The sequence below is a fragment of the Olea europaea genome, chromosome 11 (genome assembly GCF_002742605.1).
Source record: "Olea europaea var. sylvestris chromosome 11, O_europaea_v1, whole genome shotgun sequence".
NCBI lineage: Eukaryota > Viridiplantae > Streptophyta > Magnoliopsida > Lamiales > Oleaceae > Olea > Olea europaea.
Genome location: NC_036247.1, coordinates 6,081,970 through 6,092,421, shown reverse-complemented (window position 1 = coordinate 6,092,421; position 10,452 = coordinate 6,081,970). Strand labels below are relative to the sequence as shown.

General features: G+C 34.9%; 2 protein-coding genes across 4 annotated transcripts; both read right to left on the bottom strand.

Annotated features, from left to right (window-relative positions):
- Nucleotides 1-2,407: 2,407 nt before the first annotated feature.
- On the bottom strand, nucleotides 2,408-3,173 carry LOC111403138. Its single transcript, XM_023031535.1, has 3 exons — nucleotides 3,003-3,173; nucleotides 2,816-2,921; nucleotides 2,408-2,737 (listed from the first exon to the last, which is right to left on the bottom strand). Exons 1-3 carry the CDS (start codon nucleotides 3,033-3,035, stop codon nucleotides 2,595-2,597), a joined length of 282 nt encoding a protein of 93 aa, XP_022887303.1. The 5' UTR covers nucleotides 3,036-3,173; the 3' UTR covers nucleotides 2,408-2,594.
- Nucleotides 3,174-7,580: 4,407 nt separating this feature from the next.
- Nucleotides 7,581-10,411, bottom strand: LOC111403137 (serine/threonine-protein kinase AFC1-like). 3 transcript variants are annotated; one of them, XM_023031532.1, is made up of 3 exons: nucleotides 10,029-10,411; nucleotides 9,876-9,940; nucleotides 7,581-8,403 (listed from the first exon to the last, which is right to left on the bottom strand). In XM_023031532.1, the coding sequence occupies exons 1-3, from the start codon at nucleotides 10,189-10,191 to the stop codon at nucleotides 8,338-8,340; spliced, it is 294 nt and encodes a 97-aa protein (XP_022887300.1). In that variant the 5' UTR covers nucleotides 10,192-10,411; the 3' UTR covers nucleotides 7,581-8,337. The 3 variants fall into 3 exon arrangements, with proteins under 3 accessions (XP_022887300.1, XP_022887301.1, XP_022887302.1); XM_023031533.1 differs by having other exon boundaries at nucleotides 7,581-8,334; XM_023031534.1 differs by having other exon boundaries at nucleotides 7,581-8,099.
- Between the last annotated feature and the right edge of the window lie 41 nt (nucleotides 10,412-10,452).

Sequence of the window (10,452 nt, the reverse complement as noted above, 5' to 3'; positions counted from 1 at the left end):
ACCCAAATTGAACTGTGTTAGTAGACAGAGATCGAGATTGGTTTTGCAGAGTATGTAATTGTTAAGATCTTTGCTACGAGATGGGCAAAGCATTCTCCCTTGCTGTGAAGACATGTTGCCTGCCTGTTACTTTTCTGTCACTTTCGAATTATACGTTACTTATTCTGAAGGTCGAGCAATGAAAACAACTTAAATATTCAAAGTTACCACCAAAAAGTATTAGTTTTGTTACGCCCCTCACTAACCCATCTCGGCGCGTCATGTCTATTTCTCAGCGAGGTGCCATGTGTCCAACTGAGATGATTCCGAAGTGATATGAGCCTCATTTGAACCTCAAGTTAACGTGTTGGGAGGCACAAGCATCACCAAAATAATATCTGCCGAGGCGTCATCTGACGCTGAAGTTTGTGCCTCTAGAGAAATGCAGAGGCCCTTCCGCCGCCAGTTTCAAAGATATATCTTTGTGTCATGATCCTCTTTATCTCCATAGATTGATTGATGTGACGTCTTAACCTTTAGTCAACTCACAACTCAGAACAATTAATTACCCGCCCCATCTAGGATGCGACTGATTGACGCATACGAGCAAACACTTCACACCGTTAGATATATACACGTGTCTCTCATCCAGCGGCACCCCTCGCCTATAAAAACCAAGGTTTGGCAAGAGACAGATAATGAATTAATCTTTCTATTATACTAGGCACTCCAACTCAAGTAAAATACATTCTCCTCCCTACTCTTTTGCCTAATTTCGGCATCGTTTCGATCACAGTTCACTGACTTGACCGTCGGAGTGTACGTTTAATTGTTTGCTATTGTATACAGGGAGGAATACGTGGAGTGAATCTTGATTGGCCATGTGAAAGGTCCAATTCGTGAGGTCAACAAGTTTTAGTGTTTGTTTGACAACCTTTAAAATTTTAAAATGTTTACTACAGTATGATTTTCTACCACACATTCACACAATACAATATTCTATACACAAATCAATAAATTTTTTTTTACTTTTTAACCACATATTCTCCAATAAATACTATTGAAAACTCTTTAAGGTCCGTTTGATTGCAAGAATGAAATTTGGGTGGAAAGAAAACGAATTCCAGAGAATTGAATTACCTAGAATTTATTTTACTGAAAATTGTCAATTAAATGTGTTTGATTGGTATAATTTTTTACCTAGAAAATGTTGAAATTTTGGATCTTTTGGTGTTCTTTTAGCTTCGTTTTTTTTTATGAAAATTGTCAATTAAAGGGATAAAATTGGTTACATTTGTAAATAATATTTGTTTCCATTGCACACACAAAAAAAAAAGAAAAAAAAAAAAGGAACCTGAAAAACCAATTCCCACCAAAACCATGGGAATTCAAATTCCATGATTTCAAGGAAAAACAAGTCCCTTGGGAGGGAGGGAAAAGCAATTGCCAAACAAGGAAAAACTATGAACAAATCAAACAGGCCCTTAATTTTCCAAATAATGAATGTCAAACAGGGGGCTTAGATTAATTTGTTTATGTGTATATTTATTAATAGTCATGTTAAGCTTAGCCAACATGCATTGAGTGTCATTCTCTGATTAATTGATGATGTTCGATTTGACTATTTTCAAGCTAAACCATTTTTAAACCCCGATTTTATGGTCTAAAATCTTATTATAACACTTAAGTTCAAACTTTATAAACATAAATGTTACAATTAATAATATATTTGTCTTTGTTCAAGCAACAAAGTTCAACCATAAAAATTAAAACTTCTACATTCATTACTTCTGAAATGGATAAGAAAATAGAATCATGAAATAATTGTTTTCTTAAATAGTCAATAGAAGCCAGCTAGCATAAGTAATTCGTTGAAGTTTAAAGCTAACTAATAAATTCTATGTTTTCTTTTAGTTTTATGATCAAAACCTAAATAAAACAATTCTAAACGATTTGGTTCACAACTTTGAACCGAAATATTGATTGATTCATGTAGTCCGTAGATGCAAGTTGGTTTTCAAAACCACAATTTCCATTTGGTTTCACGATAAGTAATTTTTGCTCAGGCCTACCCCTAATCTCATTATTCTTTACAAAAGAAGGCCCACTACAATACACGTACCAATACTGCACAAAACAAACTCCCCTTCACGAGAAAATTTTCAATAGGTCGATTACACCGTCCACATGGTACAACCGTCCAATGTTGAGATGCCACCTTGTGGGTGGGCCAAACACCTCAGAGGTGCATGGTGGGCCACCCTCCAAACTGGCCCTTTCTTATAGGGTGGTGCGACCCGCCTATTGAAGATTTTCTCCCCCTTTTCATATGGTCCCTTTCAACACTTCATTTAAGAACACAAATATCATCAATCCTCCAAAAACCGCCGAAAAACATAACGTAATGGAAAGAGCAAGACATGACAACTATGTGGGCTCTCGACACGTGTCAAGAAACGATGCATATTAGTCATCAAGGCACAGTATCCCAAGCAAAAAAAACTTGGGTTGGTTTAGTACATAAAGAGTTCGGGTTTTATTACAGTACATGAGAAACAAGGACGATATGCAGAATATAATTCAAAGACAGCGCCAATAATCCGACGTCGTTTGCTTCATTTGTTGGTATCCTGTGTTGAAGATTCCAATTGCATCTTGTGGATTCTTTGCCTTGTCTCCATTTCGGATTCTCTCTCCTCTCTCCTCTTTGTGTAGGCATCAAAGAAGCCTTTGTTCTCTTTCTCTAACTCCTTCCACACTGCTTAAGAGACGTATTTTAATTGCCTTTTAATAAAATAAAATAAAAATCATAGAAAAATCTGTAAGGACGAGTGACCTGTAGAAGTGATGACCGGTTTGATATTTGCATGTTTGGAGAGAGCTTCCATGCATTCTTCTTTGCTCATATCAAATATTATGCACTCTTCAATAAGATGTTGTACCTTTCATCATCACAACATCAAACCTCAATATAATTAACACAACACGCTAATTTAAAAAATAATCGAGAGAGAGAGAGTTACCGTATGGATGTACTGAGCAGAAGAATCGCCCATGATTTCTTGCTGTAATAACTAGAGACACAACTTCCTTGTGATCAAAAAACCTTAAAAGAAAAAAGAGAGAGAGAAGGAAATGGAAAGGGTCAGAAGAATTGAGAGAGAGAGAGAGAGAGAGAGAGAGAGAGGTTTACTTTAGGGTTAGAAAGTCGAAGAAGAATGATATATAGAATATAATTTTATATTATATAGACAGGTATGTTTATAGTAAAATAATTAATATAATAATGAATATTCAGGTGCATTGGGGTTGAAGTCCCACGTGGGAGGAGTCATGTGATTGGTGGGGAGGAGATTAGGGGAGATTTTAATAAGCAGCCTTTGCTTTGTATGAATGGGCCCATCCACGTGATACGTGGGCCGAAATGATGCCACTGACCCAAATTAGGGATCTAAGTTCGGCGCAGATGATGTCGAAGTGGCATTAAGGTTTCTTTTACTACTTCGGGTAAGCAAAATTTCATATATAAAAAGTTAAGTACTGTCCATTCAAAACCAAAAAACAAGATTCAAAACTTAATTGAATTTTAATTATGGAATAATTAATTAAATATATATATATATATATATTAAGATCACAATTTTTATATTACAAATTATTTTTTGATCACGAATAAAATTTTTTATAAGATACTAATTCTTTCATGATCACAAATCAAAAATTGTGGGTCAAAATTTATTCATCAATCATAAATCACAACTCAATTTTTAGATTACATTATTTATTGGTCACAAATTATCGATCACATATTATTTAATGATTACAATCTCAAATAATTGGTCATAAAAACCACCACCCCAATCCGTCTCCGCACCACCACCACTATCCTCGTCACTGCCATCATCACCGCCATCTTTCAAATCTACTACCATGGCCAACACCTCCACCAGCACCACCAACGAAACCGAACCCCCAAATAACAACAAAATATGGAAATCACAACCAACACTCCAACAACCAAAACCAAAGCCTCATCGCCACCGTTAGATCCGCCACCGTCATCGCAACGTACCACCTAATACAACCCATCCTGATTCACTCTAGGGGAGCCGAAACGTAACGTGCACTGATGATAGACGCTAACTAAATGCTATATCCACCACCAAATCCACCACCACCGCACTAACCACTTGTAGCACCACCATTACCACCGTAATCCCTCATCGCCACACCAACAATACCAGCAGCCAAGGTCTCCATCAACGCCACACCATTGAGCCCCCTACCGAATCGCAACAGCGATAGGAATGATAAGGTGGCACAAGGACGCTCAAAGGTGGTCTCTGGTAACGGTAGCTCTTCAACGACAGCATCCTTTGAAGGAGAGAGAGAGAGAGAGAGAGAATAATTTCGGATTTCAATGGGGGTGTACTGGGAAAAGTGTGTGTATGTAAATTAATTTATAATGTTGTTATTAATATTAAAATATTGATCTATAATACTTGAATTAATATTTAATTTTTGTATGAATAAATTTTTTATCTAATTTTTGAAGTTAGGTCTTCAAAAATCTGGTTGGGTTTTAATGTTTACCTTTGACTAAATATTTCTTTATAATTTTCTATTTAAATTCGATACAAATTAAGTGAAGTAAAAAAATAATAATAATAATAATAAAGTAAAAAAAAAAAATCATTACCAAAAAAGATTGTAGCTGACACATCTCAATCAAGTTCAACTACGTTCAATGAATATCTCAAGTTCAATAAACCCAAACTCCATCTTGATCTTTTTTATCGAGACTAGTTGCTCATTTGTCCAATCTTCTATTTTAGAGTCTTCACGTAAAAAATCTTATGACATAAGTACAACTATCAATGGAAGAGTCCTAAGGGTCTCTTCGGAAAGGCTTCGATTTGTTTCTATTTTTTATAGAAAAGTTTTCACATTAGACCAACTTCCTCTAAAAGTATCTTCTTAACCTCAATTTTTTTTAACTTTTTAAAAGTCCTGTCAAATTGATCCTAAAGGGTCATTAGAGCATGAAAAAGTGTTTTTAACTATCGAAAAATGAGAACAAAGCAGGCAATGGTACAAAACAAAGTACGAAGAGGATAAAATCATCAATTTTCTATTGTAGATCAAAAGCTAAGCTGGTATTGAAGTTTTGATACTCGTGCTTGCGCAACCTTTGTTCGCATCTCTCATCAATTCCCCGATGGAGAAGAGGATCCTAAGTTGGGCTTGCCATGAAAGCACACGCTCTTTGTACACAAAAGCACGTGGAAATGCCGTGGGAATTAGGGATCTTTTCACACTCATTTCTCTTTTTTTCCATTTCGGAAATATAGAATTTTTTCCCACGATTTTTCTTGTAACCACACAATAAGAGTCAGAGAGCTAATAAATTCTCAAAATAATAATAATAATAATAATAATAATAATAATAATAATAATAATAAATTCGCCCCCCATTTATAACATGACTTAATAACACAAATATGAAATAACAACAAAAAGGGAGCTTTATGAGAAAAAAATATTAGAATTAAAAAATAATAATCAAAATTCTACGCATCACTATCAGTCCTAAGTAATCAATTTTGGCATGAACATTATGATTGATTAGGCTTCGAATCGTGTTGGGGGGCTCACACGAAAATGAAATAGACGAATCAGGCATGGGACCGCGCAAAAAAAACAAAAGAACATGTCATGTGTTTTAACGTAAACAGCTGTAGGAGAATGCCTTAAAACTTGAAGCTCGTCACTCAAATTTCTATTCCCAATTCGAAGGGGATCCTCTAATAGAAGACTAACTTTGTTTTTGACTCAGTGTAGTTCCAAGTGATACCTCTCCAACTCACCAATCTAACAATCACACGTCGCCACCGTTCCAACATACCAATTGCAAAATGACACGTTATTTTCTAATGTCCTAGGTTGTGCGGGTGACGTTTATTAACATCTATAACATATTTGATATAGTAGATATGATCAAATAAAAGACATGAAATACATAATCGTTATGTGCCTCGTCTTGTACACTTCATTGTATGAAATATATTATAAACCTTAACTCATATTCATATTTAGTTAATATAGATTTTTTATTTAGACATCTCCAACAATCTCTTTCAAACAAAATACATCATATAACCAATACATGGTCATCACTGTCCTTACATGATGACCTTTTCTCTCCATCTATTTTCAATAAGAATCAAAGTATATCATCAACACCTTCGAGAATTTCCCATCAAGAGATCTCCTGATATTGTAACTAATTAGATTCAACACCTTCATTCTAATCTTCTGCACGCTTTGTATGAACCATTTTATACGGATTAAGTCATTTGTACATTATTTGGTTGACATGATTGTTGACACTCCATTCATTTTCAAATTACAATTGGCAGGAAAGTGTGTTGTATTTAAAAACTGTCCACTCATGAAACGACATGTGGCACAATATAAAAAAAGATGTCAAACAAAATGTACATATAACATGATCCATTTTATATATCTACATGGTCAAGTCAGAGTCTCGAGTTCATCCAAAAAGGTAATAAACTAATTACCCTGGACCATCTCCAATCGACGTTCACGTAAAGATAATCCACACATTAAAAAACTCCCTCAGATTGCCATTCCAGCTACAATTAGGGTGTCTATAGATTCAACTCTGCATAATGATCCCACCCACCTAATTCCACTAATCAACAGTAGGCACCTTTGTCACATTGTTTCGGCCTAAAAATCTAGGTTAATATTATATTTTTGCAGTGCGATTACAGCTAGAAATGATTATGACACTTCTAGTTAAATATTCAGCTCTAGTAGTTTTTAGTCCGACTAAATTTATAAACAAATTCAAGTGGGTAGGTTTTGTGCAGTAGTGTAAACATGAAATCTTGATAGGAAATGAAATATTTTTCCACCAGCTTTCTCAAACTAAATGACAGCAGCAGCAATCATATCACCAAGATAGGGGGAAAAAGAAATAGTAAATCTGTCCTCTAGTTTTGGTATGGGGCTGTAGCAGCTTGGAACACAATTGAATTAGAGTTCAGGAACACATTCATTAAAGAAAAGTTGGTATACTTGCTTGAATATTTTACGTTCAATTGAATATAAACAAAAATCAAAATAATTTCTAATACTCTAATTTAATTTAAATAAAAATCTTATTTTAAATCCTATCTAAACTATAACTCTATATTTTTCTTGATCTCTATCAGTTCGTCAATGGACTTTATTTTATTTTAAACTACCACAAAAGTTTACTTTTTGTCAATGTTAAGTTACTCAGTTTGCATCCATTAGTTTTTATTTATTTATTTATTTATTTATTTATTTTAACAGAATGGATGATGTGAAGGACGCACTTGTAGGTGTGACTTCAAATTTCTGGCTTCCACATTAGAACATTTAGCTCGAAAGCATAATGGAGTTTAACTAAAAATGACCAAAATAAAACAAAAGTAAACTTCACTGACCACTTTGAAACAAAATAAAGTTTGTCTGACTAAAATGAAACTCCGCAATGAGTTGATTGACGAACACTGATTTTAACCGGTGAAGAATGAAAAGTCTAGCTATTAACCTTTAATCAGAGATTATATTAGTTTGAATCTTCATTTCAAGTCATGACTCACAGAAGAAGTGAATAGTAACACTGAATTTCCAAATGGACACATTTGCATACAATTAATCATATAACGATAGAAGAAATGAGAGACTTAAATCAAATAAATGAGAAAACCACATACTTACAGCTTAAGCCCAGCAGATCAAGTGCATCAGAGGTTGGCACTAACTGCAGCCAATCTTCAGAATGTACTGTTTTCTGTCACCTTCTGTTATCGTTTCCCCTTTTTTGTTTAATGTAATAAGTGTGGATTTTCCTTTCCTTGTTCTCCCAATAGAAAGCACAGATGAGATGTTCCAATCAGAATGGATAGAAACGCCTTCTCAGATCCCTTGAGAAGAAGGGGTGTCATAGAGCTTCTCTTGCTTTGAATCGCTCAGCAGGGTCATACCGTAGAAACCTAATAGAGCCCCAATCAAATATACCCATTCTAGAAGGATCAAGAAGGTTGTGGAGGGGGTAACAAATTCTGTCGAGCAAGAGTGACATGGCTAGAGTTAGTTAAACAGGGGAGTTATAAATAGAATAGATGCTGGGAGTCTTGGGGCATGAAAAAAGATTGTAACGTCATATTAGGAGAGTAAGGCCCTCTCGAATGGCCTCGGTCGTTTCTGTTTTTTGAGTTGTAATTTCCATTCCATCAATATATAAAAAGCTTTTTCCTGCATTTACTTCTGTTCCTTCTTTCTGCTACAGGTTGGAACCTATCAAAGCCCTTGCAAAAGATTAATCAGATATCCAGCTGAGTGGTCTACATGCTTCACGATCAGGTTCTGGAATACAGTGGAGAGATCATATCGGTGACACCCTTAGAAGCTTAGTGCCAAATTAATGATACTGGTAAAAGAGGGTTTGACACTATTTAAACCACATTCATTCTTTAGAATTCGAGAGTTTTTCCGGCTTCTTCACTAAGAAACAAAAAAATTGATATTGTAAAATATTTGCACTATAAAGGTTAATTCTCTCTTTCTAATATATCTGTATGTACCACAGAATCTCATTAGTGACACGCGCCTTACCAACTCTAACATGGGCACAAGAAGCTAAGCAACCCGAGAATGCCACTATCATGTTTTAAAAATTTGTCGGAGTTCTCTATAGAAGAATTTTTTATTTTATTTTTGAGCCACTCGGCCAATAAAACGATTGCAATACTTCTACTGAAGCAATTTAAACAATTTCCCTAAAAGTCCCCTCCTAAGTGGCTGTTCATCAAGTCCTGCTTTCAGCTGCTGACTAAGGGATCAAATCCAAAATTTTAGATCTGTCCTCAACTTTACAAACCTGACTCGATGGGTCATGGTGTAATAACAACAAGGTTCTAAGATGTCAAACTACCCAAAAGTAAAACATGCGGAGCAGTGGAGGCAAGACAGATGCTTCGGCATTATTAAGTAAATCTGACATCTAGCCCAAACATCACAGAAGAACATTTGATGATCAGAAAGAAATAATGTATGTACCATATTCTAAAGTAAGCTCCAACTAATAGAACCATCAACAGCTAAATGCACCTATTTAGTTTTCCTCGCTCCCCATACAGTCTCTTGCCAAACAAGAAGAAGTAAGAATGTAATAACCAACATAACCCCAAGCAACTCCCAAAATAGATCAACCAAACCACAAACTACTGCCGCCAGAAATATAAAAAGAACGACTTAAAAGAAAGAGGATGGAGAAGAAAAACTAAGAGGAGGCACTAGAGTAAAAGGGGAAAATTAGCGATCACAGAAAATAGCTTTTCAAAAACTGATTAAAAATACATTCTGACAGAACAATCTAAGTTGGAAATGTTGACTAGGGGGAAATGTTGACTAGGGCACTAGCATGCTTCCTTAGAAAGCCATCTTAGATGGTAATAGGCACAGTATTCATCAATTTAAAGAATGCTAGTAAGAATATCTAGATATGACAGGTAACCCAACATGCAAATTGCTCCTTCTTAGTAATACAATCAACTGCGTAAGATGCCTAAGTAGATGGACGAGCCACAATTGCACATATACATTAACATAACAATGCCAAAACATAAACTAAAACAAAGAATATCTAGATATGACAGGTAACCCAACATGCAAATAGCTCCTTCTTAGTAATACAATCAACTGCATAAGATGCCTAAGTAGATGGACGAGCCACAATTGCACATATACATTAACATAACAATGTCAAAATATAAACTAAAACAAATAATGTTCAATTTTAAAAGGTAGTGAAAACTATATGTTGCTTTCCTACTTACAGAGCACAATTCAACAAGCATGGAACCAATACTCCACATATCACAAAGATAGTTCCATCCAAGACCTACAGAAAACAGCATCAGCAATAACTCGTTGAGCCACCTGAAAATAATTAAAAATGCAACCAAAAAAATACAAGAACCACTAATTACCCAAAATAACCTCCGGAGCACGATAATGACGTGTAGACACCACATAGCTATGACCCTGGCTTTCAAATGTAGTACTGCCAATATCGATAAGCTTTATAGCACTTGATTTTGGTAAATTTTTGAAATAGGAACCATTTTTTGCAGATCTGGATAGGAACTTCATTCCAGACAAAAAGAAGGAATAAAATCATCAGGCTTCAAAACTCATAATTAGTTTCTCAAATTCAGAAGTACAAAAACTGCTGTTGTTATCAATTTCAGCATATTAAAATACAGTTGGAGAAGTAATCTGATAACATTATAAATTAAGACGGTGAATGTTAATTAACAAATACGTAGGTAGACAAAAAGAGAACCTATATGCATTATTAATTCTTATAGTCATTCATTGAATATTATAATGAACAAATTATCATATTAAAGT

Excerpts from the sequence above, each read along its gene's own strand:
- LOC111403138 (XM_023031535.1), bottom strand. The coding sequence starts at position 3,035 with ATGGGCGATTCTTCTGCTCAGTACATCCATACG. Across the intron at positions 2,922-3,002 it reads CTGCTCAGTACATCCATACG|GTACAACATCTTATTGAAGA; the intron begins GTAACTCTCTCT and ends TGATGATGAAAG. Across the intron at positions 2,738-2,815 it reads ACCGGTCATCACTTCTACAG|TGTGGAAGGAGTTAGAGAAA; the intron begins GTCACTCGTCCT and ends TCTCTTAAGCAG.
- LOC111403137 (XM_023031532.1), bottom strand. The coding sequence starts at position 10,191 with ATGAAGTTCCTATCCAGATCTGCAAAAAATGGTTCCTATTTCAAAAAT. Across the intron at positions 9,941-10,028 it reads TGCTCCGGAGGTTATTTTGG|GTCTTGGATGGAACTATCTT; the intron begins GTAATTAGTGGT and ends TGTTTTCTGTAG. Across the intron at positions 8,404-9,875 it reads TGCTTGTTGAATTGTGCTCT|AACCTGATCGTGAAGCATGT; the intron begins GTAAGTAGGAAA and ends ACTGTATTCCAG.